This window comes from Doryrhamphus excisus, linkage group LG15 (genome assembly GCF_037039965.1).
Source record: "Doryrhamphus excisus strain RoL-2023G ecotype Guam linkage group LG15, RoL_Dexc_Guam_v1.1, whole genome shotgun sequence".
Lineage (NCBI taxonomy): Eukaryota > Metazoa > Chordata > Actinopteri > Syngnathiformes > Syngnathidae > Doryrhamphus > Doryrhamphus excisus.
In genome coordinates, this window is record NC_136371.1 from 12,902,743 (window position 1) to 12,925,898 (window position 23,156).

Sequence of the window (23,156 nt, forward strand, 5' to 3'; positions counted from 1 at the left end):
TTCATGATGTAGTCCCTTTGCTCCTGTCATTAAAATCTTGGTGTCTAGTCTTACATTTGCTAAGCAGGTTCTGTGCTCAGAGTTAGTTTTTCCACCTTAGGCTCCTGGCCAAAGCAGACCTTCACACCTTCATCAGCTCCAGGCTCGATTACTGCAAAAACATCTACGTACTTTGTAGCATGAAAAGTGTTAGCCTGGTTATATTAATGCAAATAATGCTAATAGCATAGTCGTCAGTGGAAAGCATCCATGAAAGGAAGCTGTTACAATAACATGGACACATTCAGCCCGAAACACAACATGTCTTTATTATCTTATATACAACTCTTGAAGCTAAGTTGACTTCCTGTGCAGAACGGCGAGGAATTTGAAGCGTTTGAGATGTTTGCACTTCCAGCAGGACTACACCATGTACAGTACGTGCAGCGTAGCGTTACACGTTCGGGACATTACACAAAGAAAGGTCGTTAAAAGTTTCAGAAAAGAAATACATGTGTCTCCTTCTTTGCGTTGACAGACGATGTTTCCATGGAGACAGCCAAGCTCAGCATCATGCGTGGGTCCTCACACGTATCTACAGACTATATTGATGTGATATTGAGCTGCTCTGCTTGAGCGGGTCCCAGTTTGAGTCCGCGCGACCAAAAAAGTGGTGGCAGGTAAACAGCCGTGCACTAGATGTGAATGTGCATGTGTGCCAGCAGCAGGATGAAGGTCAGACTCCATAAAAGCATCAGAGAGGGGGATGGAGATGAAGATGATGAGTCAGAATCTGCCTGTATCTGGAGGATGTCCTCTTTTATCGTGAGGATCTCTGCTTTGAGTCCGTCCGTCCTTCTTTCTTTTCCTGCCTTCTCGTCCTTGTCCGCTAACTCCGCCCCCTTCCTTGTCTCCGCCTCCCGCTGAGCTGTTGTGAGGACTTTTGGGGGCGTGGCCCTTGGAGGAGGCGTGTTTGGGGCAGCAAGGTCCTGGGATGGGGCCAAGGTACTGGTGGTACTGGTGGTACTGGTGGTGGTAGTTGCAGGAGTCGTGCTGGCGTCTTCTGGGTGGAATGATTGTGTTGTTGCCGGAGGAAGAACACCCTGCTCTTCTTCCTCTTCAGGCAGGAAGGCGGGGTCGGATGTCTCAAGAGGGGGAAGAACAGTTGACTCCTCTTCTACAACTTCACCTTCGTCCTCCTCCGTGTCGGGAACTAAAGAACCAAAAAGGAAAAGCTGCATCAGCAAATGAAGATATGTCCGACACTACTTTTCACAATATGTCGAGGGCCAATAAAAATGGCCCCCGGGCCGCACTTTTGACACTGTGACATCATCCGATTCAGATTGAGACATAACAAAAGTTCAAACCACATCTTCAGAGCACAGTTTGACCCTGGAACAGACTGTTTCTATTAACATGGTGTCCAAATAGCAACACAATGGTGGACTGTGTTTGTCCTTTCGCTGTCGATCGTAGTTCTGTCCAGAATTTGGTCGTACCGCAGAGGTTGTTTTCACATCTTAGCAGTTTGTCCGGACAACTGGAGCAGGAGTCTCCTTCCACGTAAGGACGCTCGCCTTCATAGTTCCCCCTACAAGCAAACACACGGATCAGCATGCAGACAATCTGGCGTCCGCCAGGGGGAGTGCTTGCTTAGCTCTAGGACGGGAGTGTCCACTGGGGTCAGCATGGTGAAAAATGAATGGGATGTTTGGTAAAATGTTTTTGTACATAGATATGCAAAGAAGTTAAATATATTTCATCTCAGCTTTGTGTTTGTGTGTGATATAAGCTTTGTGTCTGATATAAGTGAAAAAGCATATGCTTAGTATGAAAATTTGATCTTTAATTTCCCAGATTGCAACTTTCTCCTTAATCTTCCGAGTTTTTCTTCTCCAAATATGATGACTTTATACTCATAGTAATTTGTGTTTATTCACATAATATTGTAACTTTTCCCCAATGGAATTTCCTGCTGACGACAACCATATTTCACCTCTATGGTTGATATTATTTTCCCTTATACTAATACTACACGTTTATTCTCGTAAAATTGCATTTTTTTTATCTGGGCTGTTTTTTCTCAAACTATTTCAACCTTCTTCTTGTCAATTTCCAATGTAACTGGCATAATATTTTTGAGCTTATTATTATCACTTTTTCTGGCAACCTAATTTTCCCCCAAACTACTTTTAAAAATAACAATACATGAGGATAACAATAATAATTTTTCCTTAAACATTTCAACTCCATGCTGCTGAAATGACGTTATTATTCCTCATAATATTATGAATGTATTGTTGTAACATTTTTAGGATAAAGCAGCAGTAGTAGTAGTAGCAGCAGTATAGCAGCAGCAGCAGTAGTAGTAGTAGTAGTAGTAGTGCTACTGACGCTGGGAAGTAGTTGCACACCAAGTTGGAGATCTTCTCCCAGGACAGACCCTCCATGTGGTCACACAGGTGGAAGGCACAGCCCACCCTGTGTGTGTCTGACCACACCATCTGGAACACACACACACACACACATAAACACAGATACAGTATATTCCTTACATCTGTCTAGGAGGTGATATTTTTGGTGCGATCTGGATGAGGTGAGGATGCCAGATGTATTCCAAGAGAGCCATATCCTACTTTGAAGGCTGAGCACTAAAACTAAAAGTGTGCATTTTTCAGCAAGACCAACAATTTTAGAATATAAATCGTCTGAATTGGATGGATTAAAATGTACAAGAAAGTAATTTTTTGAGTTTACTTGAAAATGTCAGCAAAAAAGAGATATTCCTTTTTTTAATATAATTTGTCCCCACAATATTCCCCCCCAAAATATATATATATATATATATATATTATAATATATAATATATTCCCAAACTAATATCGCAGACATGAGTTTTGTTTCTCGTAATATTACACCTTTCATAAACCCATTTTTCCCCAACCCTATGATGTAAAATGGTGCGTGCCAGCATTGTTAATGTGCGTGTGAGAGACCTGTGTGTAGTGCCCACACATCTTGTCTTCATCGCAGCTATTGTTGTGGAAGTCGTAGTTGAGATGTTCTGCAAACATGACGACACACACTGTCAGACACATGCACACGCGTTCTGCTCACACAGCTGTCATGAATTCAGACCAAGCTGGGCTGGGCGGCGCTCCACCTCGCCAGCGAGCTCCGGTCATCAAACCTTTCCTGAGTGCAGCGCTGACTTTGCCACTTTAGTGCTTCAGCTGCCACGATTGATAAAGATGAGTCCCACTCACCCAGGAACCATTTCTCCATTGCCGCACGCAGGTCCAGAGTCCCGGTGCCGGCGTAGAGGTTCTCTCCGGTGTCCTCCAGCTCCGGGTTGTGGTTCCAGATGCACTTGGCCGCGTAGCCCTCAGCCAGCACCTTCAGGTTGCGGTCCCATTTCTAAGAGGCGAGCGGAAGGCGGAGTCAGTCAGCATCAGTCAGCATCACTAGCATGCATGTCAGGCTAAACTGGAGACTCCGGGTTGTCCAGAGGTGTGCATGTGCGTATACAGGTGTCCTTGGTGTCCAAGGTGTCCTGCCACTGGTTGTACGGGGGGTGGTGGGGGGGGTGAGGGGGGGTGGGGGTGGCACCCCAATGAAAGCGCCTCCCCTCAACAAAATAAATGCCTCTCCTCTTAAGACAGGCGTGGCATCTGTAAAGGAGTACAATTCCCACAGCACATGCAAATGCCAGAATGGACTAATTTCACAGCGTGTGTGTGGGTGTGTGTGTGTGTTTAGTAGCCCATTCATGACACACAACACAAACAAAAGTCATCGGGTGTCCTGCACATTCCTCTCCATTTTGTCTCCAGGCTCTCCACATCTGGACTTTGTTAGTTTGGACTTTCTCTTTCGACATTTTAGTCATGTGCCACACACACACACACGTCAGAAAGAAGCAATAAAACATTGTTTACATTTTCGAGCGTTTCTCTTTTGGGAAGCCGCAAACTATCTTTATGTGTGTTGATCATTTCCTGTCTTTGTGTTCTATGCTGGTCGTGAAGGTTTTCGGCTTCTATTGAAGTTGTGTTTGGCTGAAGGTGCTGATACAAAGCCGTAATGATGTGACGTTGACGACATGTACTTTTCATTATCAGCTACCAAATACATGTATTTTCATCTTTTCTCCACTGTTTGAAGCATCATAAAACGTTGCTTATTACTACTATTTTGTCACTATGACACTGAGCTTGTCAGGGGGTCATGTCATATAGGATCCCAGTAGGGCACTGAGATGTTTTTTCATAAAATACTCCATAAATCTCCACCCTCGGCCATCTCTGTGTGGAGTTTGCATGTTCTCCCCGTGCATGCGTGGGTTTTCTCCAGGTACTCCGGTTTCCTCCCCCATTCCAAAAACATGCTAGGTTAATTGGCCACTCCAAATTGTCCATAGGTATGAATGTGGGTGGGAATGGTTGTTTGTCTATATGTGCCCTGTGATTGGCTGGCCACCAGTCCAGGGTGTACCCCGCCTCTCGCCCCAAGACAGCTGGGATAGGCTCCAGCACCCCCGCGACCCTCGTGGGGATAAGCGGTAGAAAATGAATGAATGAATGAACTCCATAAATCTCTAGTGGTGTAAAGGCTAAATCTGCATTCTTCTCCTTTTGGCCAAAATGCTCAATTTGACAGCCTCCTCCCTGAGATAGAAACACCCCATGTTGAGACTCTTCTACTCCTGAACCATAACATGCAAAATGCTGAAAATGTGTTGGGTGTGCTATTATTTTTCTGACAACTACACCACACGGTGGTGCTGTTGTGACACTCCAATGTTTCAATCCGGTCTGATCGACTTGGGTTCTCACACGGCTCACTGCACTCTAAAAAAACACCCACTGTAACTTTAGGGTGTTTTGTCGAATCACCACGGAATTTGGTTCACTTCGCAAAGACTGACAAACACCCTTGTGTAAAATTCCAGCAAGATTGGTTGAAGAACATGAACGCCATGAAGCGAAACATTAATTCATTCATTCATTTTCTACCGCTTTTTCCTCACGAGGGTCGCGGGGGGTGCTGGAGCCTATCCCAGCTGTCTTCGGGTGAGAGGCAGGGTTGAAGCGAAACATCTAAGCGTTATTGAGCATTGTCAGTATATGGGTGTGACGTCCTAGCATGTGTTCCAAAGCATTTTGGCCACACCAGTACAATTATTTCAAGTGGTTTATTCTTGTAATCATGTTCCAAACCAAAACTCCTAATGGAAATATTGTGTTTTCGAACTTTTCTAAAGTTTGCATCACTAGTTGAGGCTGCGAGTGGTGTGTGATGGATGTCACATGACCTCGCCCCAGGACACACACGATGAGACAAATGTCCCAATTTGCAAAAGTGCACAACGGCCCCTTTCTCCGAGCACAATAAGCTGGATTGTGACACAGTGAGCTCACTGGTGTCATGCTAACTGTCTTGCTGGGAGGGCCGGGTTGATAGAAGATTTTTGACTTTTACTTCAAACTGTAGTGTCCATCGTTATTGTAAATCGCAGGAGTCCAAACCTGCCTCCATGCAGGGCCAGAAAAATGCACAAATGCGGCGATCCCTTTGATATTCATCACGTACAGTACATAACTCTGAACAGACGCAAACGTGAGACAAGTCTCATGCTGGTTCAGTGGTGGCGTCCATGTGTGTATTTATCAAGTCCTCTTCCACTTCCTGTTGTTCATTTATTAAAACCAAAGTTTGTTTTCATTGAGCGGAAGTGCCGGCGCCATATGTGCGGCACTGAGGTCCACATAGCCCAAAGGAACGTGAGTGTTATCCAGTGCATCTCAACACGGGGACTACACCGACTGTTTTTGCTTGTTTGTATGGCGGCAAGCCTGAGCTGTCAATCACACACACTGGGCGGGGCTACAACAATTACAAACTCACAATTAATCACAGCTAGAAATATGTTTTTATCTTTAAAAAGTTTGATACACAAATACAACAATAACTACTGTACTCGGGGTGTGCAATACAGCCCGTAATTGTATTTGTATTTGTTGAAGTCTGAAAAGTATTAGTATTCAAGTAACATTTTAAATACCCCCCTGAAAAAATGAATTCATAAAATAAAATGAAAAAAGTAATTACAATAATCATAATTAGGAATAATGTTTTTTCATAAATCCACCAATGAACCTGTAAGGAAAAGCTAATAATACCAACAGCCATAACCTCATGGATAGCTAAAATATCGTAGGTTGGGTATATTGTGTTGTTCCATGTGTAAGCTATAGAGGGCAGTCAGGTTCAGCATGCAGGTTAGAGCAAGTGTTTGGAGGAAAAACGCTAGAATAAGACATGGAGGAAGTGTTCACACCGTGACGAGAGTCAGCGTGCAAGACAGGAAGTGCTGTATGCTGATGTTACAAATGAATGGCCAACTGAATGCAGCCATCCTGACGTCTAGTTATTCAGCCGCCATTACAATATCGTTGTCAACATGACAGATGCAACTCAGTTAAGCCTCCTCCGACTGCTGAACACCAATCATCATTCCATTGGCTGATCCGGGCCTGCAACTGCAGTGTCACCAAGAAACGCAGCTTTCTGATTGGATGTTTTCATTGTTCCCCAATACTAAGTATTTGTTCCAATTCATTATTCATAAAATAGTCATTATTTATGCCGTTCCAAATACCGTATTGGAGTTCAGTGTTAGAAATGGAATGTTTATTACGAGCGTCGATTTGACCCACTGTTTGCTGGTCCTTGAACGCACCTTCTACGTTCTCTCACACATATAGCCTGTTGTACTGTATTTTTAGCCTTTTTCTTTCACCTCATGTGCTTACTTGTGGTACACAATCTCTCTGAAAAACCAACTCCGGGCTCTGGTGGATGCTGGCTCTGTATTCAGTTAGGCTTTTAATAATAGTAAATAATATAATACTGATAATAAATACCATCAATTAGGTTACTGTAATGTACGTATGTGACGTGTTGAAGATGTTTCTGATTACTAGCCAGCTAGCTAGCGCTTTAGCTAGTGCTAAATAGCGGCCATCGACTATGCTGGTAACTTGCAGCTCCTAGCCCAAATGTTTAGCAGCTTGCAGTTCAAACCACAAAAAAAGCTGGCAATTAAAAATCATTAGTTAGTTGGGACACTAGTATGCCAAAGTACAATTTCAAAAAATAGCTGTGGTGCGGTGCTCCAGAAACTTCTTTTCCCAGAAGCGACGTACTTGGTGACAACTCACCAGTCACATGCAGCGACACAAATAACTTGTTCTTGTCAACCAAGGCGTCCGCCAGGGTTTTGGAGCTAAACTTAGCACTCAAAACGACAATTTCTTTGATCATTCCTGTTCAATATTTGTTCCCCAACTGCTGCTGGTCCTACGGCGTTGCAGAGGGTCAAACAGGACATGCAGATGTTAATCGGCAGGAATTATTAACGCGTTAACTCCAACAGACCTAATGATTAATAATTATTTTGTTAAATGATAAAATAAAAAACCCTGTGATTGGCTGGCCACCAGTCCAGGGTGGACCCCGCCTCTCGCCCCAAGACAGCTGGGATAGGCTCCAGCCCGCCCACCACCCTTGTGAGGATAAGCGGTAGAAAATGAATGAATGAATAAAATAAATAAGATCATAAATAAAATTGATTACAAACACTGTATATTGGAATTCATCTGATAAATAAAAACAAGAAATAATGTATTTATATTTATTTTTATATGTACATATTAAATATTTTCTTATAATTTTTAAAAATAGAATTTTATAATATATGCAGTTTCCAGCAATATACATTATTTCCACCTACATTTCAATTCATAGCTAAAAAATAAATTATACATTCATTCATTTTCTACCGCTTATTCACACAAGCATCGCAGGGATGCTGGAGCCTATCCCAGCTGTCTTGGGGCGAGAGGCGGGGTCCACCCTGGACTGGTGGCCAGCCAATCACAGGGCACATATAGACATTCACACTCACATATAAATTATATAATACTAAGTTATTTTTTTCTAAATAATAAAATGTACCAACCTTAGAAATAAAAGATATATTGTATAGTATATTTATATAAATATATTTAAAAAATAATTAAATCAAATCAAATCAAATAGCTGTATGTATATTATGAATTGACATGATATAATGTTAATGCATAATTGTGTCATGCATTTATGGCAATATGCCCATACTTCGGTTACACCTCGTTATTCCCCTCTTTTCTTCATGCAGCAAAGACACCCAAGGGCGGTCTTACCAGGGGCAGCATGGCGGAGGCGCTGGGCGACACCTGTCCTCTGTAGTGGTTGTGGAGCTCCACCAGCAGCTCCTCCTGCTCCTCGCTGAGGCTGCTCCAGGCTCCAGGCACCAGGAGGGCGCCCAGCACCAGCCATGCCCACAGAGGAGCACCTCGCCCCCTTTTCGACCCCGACGGAGCCGCAGTAGCAGCCTGGGCAGAGGAGAATCCATCCTGGACCTCTGGTGGCAGCGTGACCCCCTGCTGGGTGACCTTCTGGAACTCTGAGGTGCCCCGGTGTTGCATGATGGGAAACACCGTCCTTGGAGGTGGGGGGGCTGAAGTCGTCCAGAAAGGTGGCGAGTGTGTCTGTGTGTGTATGAGTGTAGTCAAAGTGTGTGTTGTGTGTCCTTCCCCAGTGCAGATGTGCCCCTCGCTCGCGCTCACAGCCGCTTTAAGAGCGCCGAGGCCCTCCTCCCCACGTGCACACACACACAGTTCACATTTCATACAGCTTTGCACAACAAACACACATTTAAGCACACACCTCCTCCTCCGTCATGCCTCCCTCCTCTTCATCAACTTGACTTTGTTAGCGCCACTTTCTTTGCAGCAACTCAGCCTGCCGTCAAAGATTTTGTATGGATTGAAATTGTTATGTACTGTATATATATATGAATGGATGTCAACACAGACAGAAATCACAGCAAGACATATTAGACAACCTTTTGGTGGTGAATATGTATTGGTGGCTAACATACTGGACATACGTCAGAGACGTACAGCATGGCTATAAGTGGAAGCTGCGTAACAGGACACGCTAAATAACATGTGTGTCTATGTATGGATACTATGTATGGAAAGGGAAAGGTAAACTAAGCACTTTAACTTGACTTTGTGTGCACACTATGCACTGTACATCACTACTGTACATCACTACTGTACATCACTACTGTACATCACTACTGTTGTGTCGTACAGACATAAAGTGCTCAGGAGGCAGAGCAGGTCGTCCTGAAAGCGGAGGGTTGGCTGTTCAATCCCGGCCCCCTCCACTTCCACCTTGCCTCTGGTGCTGCCCACACTGGTGTGTGATTGTTTAGTGGTGGTTGGCGAATAGGTGTTGATTGGCAGCCATGTTTCCCTCACAATCTGTGACTACCGCTGTCGGATGCCACTAGGGTTGGCCCATCAATTTTCTAGACACGTATAAATTCTTCCAATGATGAGAAAAGGATTCATACCGGTATAAACGAGAATTTTAAATGGGGACAAAAAGCAGAGTTGATGACTTCATTAAACTTGCTGAAATGACGATAAACACCAGGGAAAGTTGGCGGAACCTCCTCCTGCGGCGCGTAAATGGAAGCTCGCGGGGTGAAAAACTTGTCCATTGATCTTTTGCATCATTAAATATGAGGATTTTTGCATTTAATTAACGGCATTTTATTCACTAACCCATGAAGCACACACACTGTGTTGGTAAACATGAGTGTAAAATGTAAGGCGAAGGTGGGAAAACGACAGATTTGTTGGAATTGAGTACATCCTCGGGTCCATACAATACATATGCCCAGCCCTACTTACGACCACCAATGTGTGACTGAGGAGTGAATGAGCAATTCATTTTAAAGCACTTTGGGTACCTTAAAGTAACACCCCAGTAGTCACTTTTAGATTCTTATCATTCTTTGTTTCCATCGCATTGCAGGCACATGGCCGCCACGAGCGCAGCAAGCTAGCGAGCTAATGAGTTAGCTACTGCAACTTACTCATTCTAAACTTGTTGTAGTTCTAGTGTTGCAAACGGAGTGGGAAGGAATGACAAAGAAGCCAAAAAATGACCACTTCCACACAGATGTGAGATCCGTGTCAGCTCCGTGTGGTGGGAAAGTGAAATGAGATTTCATGTTATTATTGATACCAATTGTCTTTCAATCATTTTTGAGTCATAATAGTTCATAGTCATCCACAAAAAAGCGATCATGTGTCGATTAGTGTGAGGGAGTGATATTAGAACCGCAATATAGCAAGGGACGACTGTATACAGTATTATACAGTATATACAGTACAATGGCGGCCACTAGCTCAGCATATGTAATGCAGTTGAAAGTGTTTACAAGTCAATAACAAAGATCTTCCTTAGAGAGAGGAGTAAACACGTTGAATCTACTTTTAGTCCATGACAAATGTAAAATATAAGATAAACACGAAGATATGTGGGATGGTTTCAGACAGCATCAAGAGAACAAAGTGAAGCAGAGAACCACAACAAAAGTGTGGAGAAGTTCTGAATGTTCCCTGCAGGGTGGAGTCGCCTGAGTGTTTGTGTGTTGACACAACACCGAGACATGTCAGCTGATTTAGCCACACACAACTTTGCCTTTGCCACCAGCGATTCTTCTCGCCGCTTACCAAGGTGTCCAGCTGCGGGCGGAATTCCCCTTCCCTCACATACTGGGAATGATGGGAAAAAACTGGCCCGAGAGCCTCCTCCATACATCCCACACACGCACGCACACACATCATGGGAAGACTATGCAGTGGTGTGTGAGCACAGCGGGCCCCGCCCTCGTGATTTTGTTGTCATTGACGATCTGCTAATGATGAACAGATGACTCGTGAGTGCGGGTTTGTGGACACAAATGAAACACACACCATGGTACGCACCTAAGGTGCTTTAACGTCAACTTTCAGTTCGCTTGAAACGCTTCCATCTTGTCCATTCTCACCGTGTCCACTCTGGAACTGGTCTCAGTCTCAATGTGTGTCAGAGCAGACTTCACTGCCTGGTGCACGTGAACTCTGATGATGTCACGGTTCTGGAAGCCAACCCCTCCTTAGAGTCCACGTCAAACATTTCAGTAAACATCTGGACCAGTGCTGCTAGAAACCGGGAACTGGTTTCACCGGAGGCACACTGGTGTGTCTGCAGCTAATCTTTGGTTGCACTGGTTGGTGGCTTCTACTTGGGTGTGGTTCTGCTGGTCTCATCCCTTTGTTCACTGAGATAGCTCTGCCTTTGGTTGGTTGTGACGGTTTACTGTACATGGGGTTTATGTGGTGCTTGTGTTCTACTTCTTCATGGTTCTACACATTCAATTTTCCGCTGCTTTAGTCGGATCTACCTTTGTATCATTATGGTTTTGTTGGTTCTACATTTGTATAGTTATGGTTTCATAGATTCTGCTGATTTAGTGGGTTCTATGACTGGTTTATTTAGGTCTACCTTTATATTGCTGTTGTTTTATTGATTTCACTGGTCAATCCCACCCACGGCCATCTCTGTGTGGAGTTTGCATGTTCTCCATGTACATGCGTGGGTTTTCTCCGGGTACTCCGGGTCCTCCTGCCACATTCCAAAAACATGGTTAATTGGCCACTCCAAATTGTCCATAGGTATGAATGTGAGTGTGAATGGTTGTTTGTCTATATGTGCCCTGTGATTGGCTGGCCACCAGTCCAGGGTGTACCCCGCCTCTCGCCCAAAGACAGCTGGGATAGGCTCCAGCACCCCCGCAACCCTCATGAGGATAAGCGGTAGAAAATGAAATGAAGGAATGATTTCACTGCTTTAGTTGGTTCTAGCATTGTAAAGCTGTTATGGTTGCATCAATTTTTCAATGGTTTGGTAGGTTCTACCTTATGGTTTTGTTGGTTCCACTCGTTGCTGTGGTTTCATCGGGTCCCCAGGTTCATTCGGTTGTGCTTCTGTACAGTTGTTATGGATTCATTGGCTCTACAGGTTTAGTCGGTTCTATGTTTAACTGGTTTATTTAGTTCTACCTTCACATAGTTGCTACGGTTTTATCAGTTCCATTGATTATAACTTTGTATAAATATTAATAAATATTATGGTTTCATTGGTTTCCCTGGTGTAGACGGTTCTAATTGCATGTGGTTCTCGTTGTTTCATCAGCGCTGGCGGTTTTATTGTCATTCATCCTGTGTGGTTCTGAAGGTGGCTTGTCTCGAGTCATCAAAACGAGTAGTTCTTCATTTGTAGTATTGTTGTAGTTGCACTGGTGTTGATGGTCCTGAGTGTGGTTCTATGGGTTCTACGTAGATGTGGTTATGTTTGTGTGTGGTTCCATCATTAACATCTGACAAGGTCACCACAAACAAGAGTGGACGTTTAAAGCCTGTGCCCGAGCAGAGCCTCACAGCACTTTGTCATGATGGAGTCATGCGGAGAGACGAGTCCAGAACCACACCCTGAGAGGAGGGGGTGCAGGCTGGAAAGGGGTCCCAGTGAGGGTATGGAGGAAGGAGAGGAGACAAGATGAAGGAAACGTAATGAGGAAAATGATAAAAGTTGTTAAGAAGACATGAAATGAGGACACATTAGATTAGGACATGTGAGGAGGACACCACTGAGGGACCCGCCCCGATTGAGGGGATTTCTGCTGGTCCAGAAGTTGATGTAAGAAGTCATGTCCAACATGCCGACTTTGCCTAAGTGTGCTGCCCCCTCGTGGACACTATCATAAAGACGTGTGTGTTGTGTTAAGACAGTGAGGACCACGTTATAATAAATAAAAATAGACTTTGCTCTCAATTTACACGGAGAAACACAGGTCATGGGTCGTGAGACCAAACCAAGATGGCTTCCAGAGCCAAAATAAGCATTTAAGGTGTCACGTGACGTGTGAGGTCAGGTATTGTCTGTGAAAACCTGTCCTAGGATGGCGAGCCGAGTGCTAAAAGGCTGAACAGGACAGGACAGCAGGGGCAGCGTCTTCCTCTGGCCGGGCTTCAAGGCAATGCTCTCTGATTGGCCGGGGAGGGGGTCTTCTGTGTGCAAGGTGGGCGGACCCAACCGGTCGCCGAGCAGAATGTCACGTAGCTCCTGGTGCTCGAGGGCGTGACGGCTGCAGCAGTGGAGTGCCGCCGGGTCCAGCGGGTGGGCCTCCGTGTTGAAGATGTAGCCCCCCGCGCTCAGGATGCACCGGCCGTCCTCGCCGCCCTCCTCCCACGACTCGGCCCCGCCGCCGTGCAGGAAGTGGTCGGGGTCAAAGAGCAGATACAGGTACTTGATAGTCTCGGCCAGGAAGAAGGACTCCATCCTGTTGTCCAGCTGGTGGTCTCGCATGTCTTTCACCTGAAAACGCAAACATCATCAGGTCGACGTCTGACTGAGGCCCCGCCCTCCTCACTCACGCTGGCATAGCCACAGGGCGTCTTGGCGATCCTCTCGATGGACTCCAGGGCATCTAGGCCAAATTGCAGGTAGGTGTGGTCACCCGTGGCCCTGAACAGGTACATGGCGCTCTCGATCAGCTCTGCACACACAAACATGGCCGACGTATAAGATCTAGCTGCCATTTTGGATGTTAATTGAACAGACCTGGTCTGAGTGGGTAGCCCTCCCTCTTGTCCACGGTGTGACCCTGAGGGATGCTGTAGAACTCAGGGAGACCTCCAAACTGCCTCCACACCGAGTAGTAGTTCTGGAAGGTTCGAACTGCTCCGTGCAGGTTCCCCAGCAGAGACTGAAACAAACACGGGCGCCAGTGAAGCGTGGCTCTTCAGTGAGCACGCGCTCACTGAAGAGCCACGCCCCAGTCACACTGTGTGGCCGTGGCTACCTGTAGACCGGGCCAGAAGGCCTCCAGAGACTGGAAGACGGGCATGGAGACGGTTCCTTTGTGCATATGGACCCACAGGTACCAGTCGTCAAAGCGTGTGTAGTTCTGAATGGCGCGGTCGTACGCTGTGAAACAAAAGAGATGGCTCAGTCATTGCCGTCAGCCAGTGGGTCACGTGACTCACCCTGAAACATGTGCAGCAGCTCTTCATCCTGCAGCAAGATGGCACCTTTCACCAGATACTCAAAGTAGGAGTCCACGCCGGCGCCGATGCCGGCGTCCTGCGCCACCCACTTCCTGGTCACTATGTCGATGTGGTTACCCACCTGCATGCACACAACATGTTCCAGCAGGAAGATGCTTTGCTTAATTTGGTCTCAACAACATGTTGACAATAATATCGTTCATGTGCGGTGATGATGCTAGCCTGGTATGAAGACTATGGTGGGCATACTTGGCACTAGGTGCCATACAAGGCAGTTTCAGTTATGTCCACAAGGGGCAAATAAAGATCAAATCCCGGATGCTAGATCCTAGATGCTTGCTTTTGGAGCATAAGATGTGACGTTTCAGGGACCATGGCCCATAAACCACACAAAAAGCGAGGATTGCTCTTAACTAATGTGGTGTGTTGATTGGTGGACACAAGCCTGGCTTGCTGAGGCGTGTGGACGTACGAGTCCGATGTCCGATCTGGTTTTCCAAAGCATTCTCAGGGCCTGGCGAGCTGCATCCTCAAACGTGGCGTCTCCGGTGAGTCGGCTGAGCGTGGCGAATTCCAGGATGAAGGTTCCCACGCCGGCGGTGCAGGTGACGGGCGTCTCGGTGGGACTGACGCCCCGCAGCAGGTTGACTGTGCCGTATGGCATTCCGGTGGGAGTCTGGAACGCTGGAAGACAGGAACAAGTCAGCCATGTTGATTTGTGTCGTACTTACGGCGGATGAGACATAAAGTTATGCAGGTATGAAAGTATCTATTACGGGTTTGTGTTTAAAAGACACCATGACACCAAAGAAAGTTCAGATTGGTATTTATAGCTGCTGGTGTCCCACAAGGATCGGGCCTAACACCCCTGCTACTTCATTTTAACCATGCTTGACCACAGATTTCATTACCAGGGAGCAGCTTCCTGGCGGCGTCCTCGGCCATCCTCAGAAGTGGACCAGAACACGGCCAGCCGGGCTCCAGCTGCATGCCGGCCTTGCCTGACAGCAGGTGGGCCGACAGCAGACCCCCCACCACTGGAGGAAGGACGTATTCCAAACAGGATGTCTTGTTTATCATGCATAGGCTTCGTGAGAACTTGAAGATGACGGAGGTGGGAGACACGTACCCCGGATGTTGGTCTCAAAGACGGATGCGTTGACATCGGTGTCAAAGTTGACAGTGTCTTGGAGCAGCAACGCCACACGCTGGAACTCTGTTTGGTTTCCCAGCACCTTTGCAGTAAGACGGCTCAATCAACCCATCAACTAAAAACACAGCCCAACAGGAAGCTGGCTTTGTGTCTCACCAGCAGGGTGTCGAGCGCGTCGATGAGCGTCAGCGAGAAACTGAAGAAGAGGAGGAGGAAGGTGATGACTGGCAGGCCCCAACAACAGCTGCTAAGAAGGCAACCTTTGACCTCACCTGCCCCAAGTGTCCTGGCCATCACAGGTGAGGGGGCGGAGCTCGTCATAGGGGAAGGCGTTGTCCAGGTAGCTGTTGTAGGCGTGGTAGAACATGCCTTTGATTCGCTGTCTGAAAGGTTGAAGGGTTTTTTGTGTGTGAAGATGAGTTTAAGTGCACTCAACAACATCATGACTATAACGTCAAGCGGTGCAAAAATCAGAGTCTGTGCAGATGTCCTTTTCATATGATATGGGATGTATTTTCATTCATACACATGTTTATTAGGCGGATTACTACTTCATCGTAATTTGCAACTAAAACCTTTCAATTCCCTTAAAATGGGAATTGTGAGAAATGCTTTTGCTTTTTCCAGGTGAAAAGGAACACACGTCGTGCTGCCACCTGCAGTGTGAGCCATATACGTGAAAAATATCACACTGTCTTCCCTGGACTTTTTGGTCATCAGAAATATGAAAATATTTTAGGTTGTACGGTTGTCCGTGGGGCTATAACAGCTCGTCTTGGGGGACCAAAAGCAATATTTTCCTGTATAAAATCTGCTGTAACTGCTTTCATAATGAGGGTGGAGAAATTAATGAGTTATGGAATTAAAGTTCAAGTAATGCTTTATCAGATAGAATTAATCACAGACTTGATTTGACTAAATTGTGTATACATTGCTTCAAGAAGAGCTTTATAAAGTTGTAACCTGACGTCATGCATGTCCTCCTCCGTGAACTGATGACTCGCGGCCGCCGTCGCGCCCCACAAAAGGAGCAGGACGCGCACGGGAGTGTGCATGGCGACCGGAGGGATGGCCGAAAGTGTCCAAAACGAAACAAAAAGAAAAGAGTTCGGAGAACGTGAAAGGAAAAGAGCGATCACCGCTGAATGTCAGCAGGAGAGCTAAGCTAAAGGTACCGGCTGGCTTGTGTTGTTGTCAGACTGACAGGAAGCCGGAGGTGGAGACTCTGCGCATGCGTCCTGCATGCTGAGATGCGTTCAATGACAATCTGTAAACTGGCGGTTGTCGGTTAACAATTGTGTTCTTTTATCGATTCGAATATAGTATGTGTGTGTGTATATATATATACACATTGCTCAATGACAGACAATTGATCCATTTCATAACTTCCCTTTTTGCCATAGATTTTTTTTATTTGATTTATTCCATTCTACTCATCTTTTCTTGTAAGGATGAGTAACTGGAGAACTTTATTCACTGGCTTTGTTCGTTGCTGTGAAATATCATGTTTATTAGCCCCATGATATGACATCCACCCTTTTCCTACCCAGCCATCTCTATTCCAGGGTTACGTTGTCCACAGGGCATCTTTTTAAAGACGTGGCCAGGGTTTTGAGAAGATTTGCCCCGGAAACCTTACGGCTGCATACCATGCAGGCTTGGCACTATTCCCTGTAACACAGTACATTCTTTGCTTTTTTTTTGCTGGCATAGTGCCTCAACTGGTCATTGAAGTCCTTCCATTCAACCATAACCTCTCCAGCTGGGCACGTGGTGGACATCCTGTGAACATTACATGAAGCATGAAGCACAAGCAGCAGCTTCAACTGCTTCTGAGAGACAGTTACCACAACGACGAATCTCACTAGGCCTCTGCAGCATTTGTATAGTTTATAGCAGCGTCCGCCCGTACAAAGGAAGGTCTATATCATGATTGACCGCACCCTGGTGTGGACCAGATGCATCCTGTCGGTAGTTTGCATGAAAACAAATGAAGCAGGAAAGCATTCAATAAGAGTGGCATGATGACACACGCAGATGACAAGATGGAGAAAGTTCTTCTGGCTGTCACGGCGCTGTCAGGCAAGTCATTCTCGCAAGACGTTGGGTGTTATAAAAAGTATAACCATGTCGCTATCTCCAGGTATGAGTGTTGTGCCGTCAGGTGCTCAGCGCCACTTCCATATCATTTACGCGCCAAGGAGCTGGAATGAGGCGTTGGCTCACTGCAGAGCGTGGCATCACAACCTTGCCAGCGTGCACGGCGGGGAGGATGTGAAGGCCATTATGGACCTGGTGGACCGCAGCAGGATGCCCAATGGAGAAAAGGTGAGAGCATGCACGCATGTCATCTTAGGTCATCCAGAGGGAGATTGGCCCCCCACCTCGCTCAAAACTCTGGTCAAATAGTCTCATTTTTTAGTGCCACGCTTGTGCTGTTTTTAACGATTTAAGTCTTGGCCGATTACCTAACCAGCCCGCCCACCTTGTTCCGAAATATGTAATAGGCCAAAACTTAAATCATTAATAACCCGAACACAAAAGCGGCACCTTCATTTTAACTGCTCAAAACAGCACAAACGAAGCACAAGACTACTTGGGTTGAATTTGGAGCATGTTGGGGGGCTGGCCGACCCTTGGTTGACCTATATACATAATATACTGTAATAACTCAAAAACGAAAGCAGCACAAACGTCACAAAACAGCACTAATCTAGCACTAAAAAATGAGACTATTTGACCAGAGTTTTGAATGAGGTGGGGGGGGACCACACGTCCTCCTCACGACCTCTGCATGGTTCCTTGCAGTTGGCCTGGATTGGACTCTACGACGACAGGCTCAGCTGGACGTGGTCGCTGTCAGGGCAACGTCTGGACGACAGCGACAACTTCACCAATTGGGCGGCCAAAGAACCCAACAGCTGGATGAACAAAGAACATTGTGTCGTGATGTACGATGATGGCTTGTGGAATGATGACGATTGTGGCGTACATCTTCACGCTGTCTGCGTTAAGTCCACAGGTGAGAGCTTGGAACGTGCATTAAAGTCTTAGCCGCTCCAGTCGCCTCGTCAATCACACTTGATGGAGCAGACCAATGCAAATTAGGGCAATTTTAATTGTAATTATATTTTGGAATATATTTTTAGTTACTTTAATATTAAATTAGGGCTGTCAAAAATAACGCTTTAACGGCGGTCACTAATTTATTTCCTTAATTACATAACATTTTTTAGCATAATTAACACATGCGCACCAGAGCAAGCACGCCTCGGGTCCGACGGGTCTGCCATCATAGCGCAGTGGCAGGTCGAGCGTCCTCACAGTCCCAGAGCACAATCCCTCATTGTTCATAATAACACATTTAAAGTGGGATTCAAATGTTGTACTGCTATTCAAGAGACAAAGTATTAGAGTATTAAGTATTAGACAAATAGATGTTTTGCTTGATTGGCATAGCCAATTCATTTGGAGCTCGTAATACATAATGATATATATCATCATTTATCTTTTTATTCAATAAATACAGTAAAAATGGCCATATTTCAGACATAGTTGTTCATGGTGATTAATCATGATTAATGGGTTAAAAATCTGTGATTAATCTGATTAAAAAATGTAATCATTTGACAGCCCCAATAAAATACGTTCATTATTATGTGGTGGAGAGGTTGTGAGATCGTCTCGTATAGGGGGGTGTTCAAATCAAAGAACACGGAAGGTTGTCCTCTTTTGGAGATTTTATTTAGGTTATGCTGTGGTACTCTCTGACAAAGACAAATACACAATAAATTATAAGTAACGTAACTCATATTACACAATTATAATGATAAGCCAAAGAAACACAGAAATCAACAAAGGAACCAAGCAAACATGATGCTCACTAAAACAGCAGTTAGTCATAGCTAGCTTAGATACTGATAGGGAGCCTAACTTTGTGAAAAGGATGTCCCAACAACTCCACAGCTCCCACATGTATGAGGCGCAATAAGGCTCAGAAATCTATGAATTGTTCAACCGAAAAAAACATCCTTGTGGTGCGTTTACTGACCACTGAACACCGTAGGACAAACGACACTGAAAGTTGAACATTATCAATGATACAATGCAATGTAAATTATTGGTTTTCTAACAATTTATTTGTTACTTTTTTGTGTTACACATTTTATGACTATTATTTATTATATGTTTTATATAACTTTGACAGCTTACTAATTTCCCAGAAATGACAATCACAATATTTACCTGCTTCCTCTTTGTCTTTTTTTTCCATTTTAATTGTCCGATCTCCAAAAGTGACCAAAAGACTAGAAAACGTTGCGAGATTTGACGTTAAGACTGCTCCTTCCTGCTACATCTTCTTATTCTCTGGCAGCTTTAAACGACTTTATACTCCAGTGACTATTATTGTGTAAGAAGTTCAACCTGCAATAGGGTGCATGTTCTGGCGATCACGTCTCACCTTCTGGCGGCACCTAGTGGCCAACGGGGAACACTACGTTCACAAGTAGAATGTTTCTTCAACCTTCAGCACAAAATGGTGTTTATTTAATGAAGTGGGATGTGAAGCCATGTGTGGTATCTCTAAGGTGGTATCTCTAACCCAATCCATTACAGGAGTGCCGATCCTCAGCCACAATAAACTGCCGTGGGCCAGTGCTCAGGCGTTCTGCAGGAAGTATCACCGGGATTTGGTCACCGTGTCCAACGAGCATGACAACACACGCGTCATGCAGCTGCTCCATCCAGGACAGAAGGCTTGGATCGGCCTTTCCCGGGACTCCTGGAAGTGGTGTGACCGGAGTAACATCACATCAGAGATGTGGCAAAGCGGACAACCCGACAACCGGAGCCGGAATGAGTCGTGCGTGGCGGCTGATCTCAACAACACGGCTCAATGGAATGACTCCAATTGTGATTCCCGACGTGCATTTATTTGCTCTGACGGTAAGAGACGCATGCTGGTGCTGTTTAGTGCCTGCTAAAAGGAAGCTTGGTGGGGAAAGAATGACTCCATGACTTCATATTCCCTTCCAGAGGTTCAACCCAAGTCAAAGCGACAGATACGGTTGAGTGTGGCGTGCAGTAACTCTTCAGTGAACCTCAGTGAGCCTGCGGTGATGGAGGACATCTTCAAGCAGGTAGAAAGGCCACTTTTACTCCCGGGATAATGTCGTCACTTCATAATGTCGCTGTTGTGTTTTTGCCAGCTGGAACGGCGTGTGCAGCGTAGCGCCACCAGCAAACACGTCAAGCTGAGCTGGGTCCGCCGGGCGGATGGCAAAGTTTTCCATGAGAAGCCCAAGAAGGCAATACACTAGCTCACTGATGGATGCATTCAATAAATGGCGCACACATTGGTCCAAAATGGCTTGCTAAGACAAAAATAAAAGCCAGGGGGTGTCTGACAGAGTCGTTCATTCGTTACGACTCATGTCTACATAATGTGGTTGAGTTGACAAAAAAAACTCAGGTTATTCTATGCAAACGGTTAGATGGGAATTGAATGCTCGTTTTGATTCATGCTAGCATACAGTGGTGTGAAAAAGTCTTTGCCCCTACCTGTTTTCTTATTTTTGTTCCACTTCAATGTTTCAGATCATCAAACAAATGTAAGTATTAGTCAATGACTACACCACTCAACACTAAATGGAGTTTTTAAATTAAACTTTTTATTGTTAAAACCAAGGATGTCAACGTTAACGCGTTATCAGACGTTTCCTTCAACGGCTGTCATTTTTTGATGATAAGTGCACTCCTCCTGTTTGACCCTTGGCCCACACCGTAGTTTGATCGAAGCACAGTAAGCACAGATCGGCAATTAACCAGTGCTTTTCACATTTTTACATCTCTTTGATGATTTTGGCATTGAACTGCCAGCTAAATTGGACTTCTAGCTGGTATTGACGGGCTGTCAATGTGATGACCGTGGCTGAAGTCCAGTGTTTTGCTAGCGTTAGCCATTTAGCATGGAACTACCATAATGATGCACATTAGCACTCAAAGTCATCAAATTTTACCTTTATGGGTTCCCACATAGTATCAGCATTTGGGAGCAAATAGGACGTGAAAGAAAAAGGGGGGAAATACATCCAAATACATCCATACAGCCCTCTGGGCATCGGAGAACGGTGCATCGGTGCGTTCAATGACCATCAGCAAAGTAGGACAAATACAAAGGGTTGTGTCAGGAAGGGCATTCGACATAAACATTTAGCCAAACCAACTATGCAAACCAACAATGTGACTTCCGTACCGGATTGGTCAAGGACCGGGTTAACAACGACTGGCATCAGTGTTGTTCACTTACATCAGGGGTGGGCTAATATTTTGACTTGTGGGCCGCATTGAGTTAACAAAATTGTCCAACACACACACACTATTTTATGCTTATTATTTTCCTTGAATAATTTGTCTAATTTCAACTGTAAAAGTGTAATACTACCAGCTGTATGTTCCCTTTTTTCAGGAGCACATTAAACATCAGACCACAGCAAACTATGTAATTACATTTTACAGTTTTATTTTACTAAATAAGACATCCGACTTGCAAGTCATGTTGCCAATTTGGATGTTAAAAGTTGAAATACTTACAAAGCGTCTGGCGGGTCGGATTCAAACGCTTAGTGGGCCACATGTGGCCCCCAGGCCGTAGTTTGCCCATCACTGACCTACAGGGTTACTGTTGGTCAAAGAAGGAGAGGAGGAAGATGTGTCTGTAAGAAGAGAGAGAAGAGGAGCGCCAAGAACCTAGAACTGAGAGTAGGGACTTTGAATGTTGGAACCATGACAGGAAAAGGTAGAGAGTTGGTTGACATGATGCAGAGGAGGAAGGTAGACATACTGTGTGTCCAGGAGACCAGGCGGAAAGGTAGCAAGGCTAGAAGTTTAGGAGCAGGGTTCAACTTCTTCTATCATGGTGTAGATGGAAGAGAAATGGAGGAGGAGGACTTGGTTAAGAAAGTGTCAGATAGGGTGATGAGTCTGAAGCTACAAATTGAAGGTGGGTTGTTCAATGTTGTTAGTGGGTATGCCCCACCAGTAGGATGGGGAATTGTGTCTGGACCTCGATGAATTGATGCAGAGCATCCCTAGAAGGGAAAGAGTTGTCATTGGGGCAGACTTGAATGGACATGTTGGTGCAGGAAATAGAGATGATGAAGAGATGATGGGCAGGTTTGGTATTCAGGAGAGGAACGCAGAAGGACAGATGGTGGTTGACTTTGCCTGTAGTGAATACGTTCTTCCAGAAGAGAGAGGAACATAGGGTGTCCTATACGAGTGGAGGTAGGAGTACACAGGTAGACTACATCTTGTGTAGACGCTGTCATCTGAAGGAGATCAGTGACTGCAAAGTAGTGGTAGGTGAAAGTGTAGCCAGACAGCATAGGATGGGGGGGGGGGGGATGTAGAAGGACCCTCATGGTGAGGATGGTGGAAGCTGAAAGAAGAGTGTTGTAGGACTTTTACACCTTTGTCACCGATTCTGTTTTGATGGACAGAATTTCTAGGTGCAGCCAAGGTGTTGTGGGAGTCCGGTTTGGGGGCCTTAGGATCTCATCTCTGCTATTTGTAGATGATGTGGTTCTTATGGCCTCATCAGGCTCTGACCTTTTGCGTTTACTGGGACGGTTTGCATCTGAGTGTGAAGCGTCTGGGATGAGACTCAGTATCTCCAAATCAGAGGCCATGGTTCTCAGTCGGAAAAGGGTGGAGTGCTCCCTCTGGGTTGGGAATGAGGTCCTGTCCCAGGTGGAGGAGTTTAAGTATCTTGGGGTCTTGTTCACGAGTGAGGGAAGGTGGGAGCGTGAGGTCGACGGACGGATTGGCGCATCCTCGGCAGTAAACAAAACATGAAACAGTGGTGAACCTTCCCAGGAGTGGCTGACCAAGCAGTCATCCAAGAGGTCCCAAAAGACCCTGCAACAACATCCAAAGAAGTGCAGGCCTCCCTTGCCTCAGTTCAGGTCAGTGTTCATGACTCCACCAGAAGAAATACACTG

The 23,156-nt window shown here is 45.5% G+C and overlaps 3 protein-coding genes across 4 annotated transcripts; 1 reads left to right on the forward strand and 2 right to left on the reverse strand.

Annotated features, from left to right (window-relative positions):
• Positions 1–282: 282 nt before the first annotated feature.
• LOC131104862 (uncharacterized) lies at positions 283–8,618 on the reverse strand. The gene is made up of 6 exons (XM_058052466.2): positions 8,229–8,618; positions 3,249–3,399; positions 2,979–3,046; positions 2,377–2,486; positions 1,482–1,573; positions 283–1,192 (listed from the first exon to the last, which is right to left on the reverse strand). The coding sequence occupies exons 1-6, from the start codon at positions 8,511–8,513 to the stop codon at positions 675–677; spliced, it is 1,224 nt and encodes a 407-aa protein (XP_057908449.2). The 5' UTR covers positions 8,514–8,618; the 3' UTR covers positions 283–674.
• A 3,103-nt stretch (positions 8,619–11,721) lies between these two features.
• On the reverse strand, positions 11,722–16,352 carry edem2 (ER degradation enhancer, mannosidase alpha-like 2). 2 transcript variants are annotated; one of them, XM_058051596.2, is made up of 11 exons: positions 16,122–16,352; positions 15,426–15,536; positions 15,310–15,349; positions 15,130–15,235; positions 14,912–15,037; positions 14,473–14,684; positions 13,980–14,121; positions 13,796–13,920; positions 13,555–13,699; positions 13,368–13,489; positions 11,722–13,308 (listed from the first exon to the last, which is right to left on the reverse strand). In XM_058051596.2, the coding sequence occupies exons 1-11, from the start codon at positions 16,124–16,126 to the stop codon at positions 12,862–12,864; spliced, it is 1,581 nt and encodes a 526-aa protein (XP_057907579.2). In that variant the 5' UTR covers positions 16,127–16,352; the 3' UTR covers positions 11,722–12,861. The 2 variants fall into 2 exon arrangements, with proteins under 2 accessions (XP_057907579.2, XP_057907578.2); XM_058051595.2 differs by having other exon boundaries at positions 11,724–13,308; positions 16,117–16,352.
• An 825-nt stretch (positions 16,353–17,177) lies between these two features.
• LOC144901790 (macrophage mannose receptor 1-like) lies at positions 17,178–20,474 on the forward strand. Its single transcript, XM_078796822.1, has 6 exons — positions 17,178–17,235; positions 17,297–17,481; positions 17,962–18,175; positions 19,771–20,100; positions 20,191–20,294; positions 20,364–20,474. The coding sequence occupies exons 1-6, from the start codon at positions 17,178–17,180 to the stop codon at positions 20,472–20,474; spliced, it is 1,002 nt and encodes a 333-aa protein (XP_078652948.1).
• Positions 20,475–23,156: the final 2,682 nt, after the last annotated feature.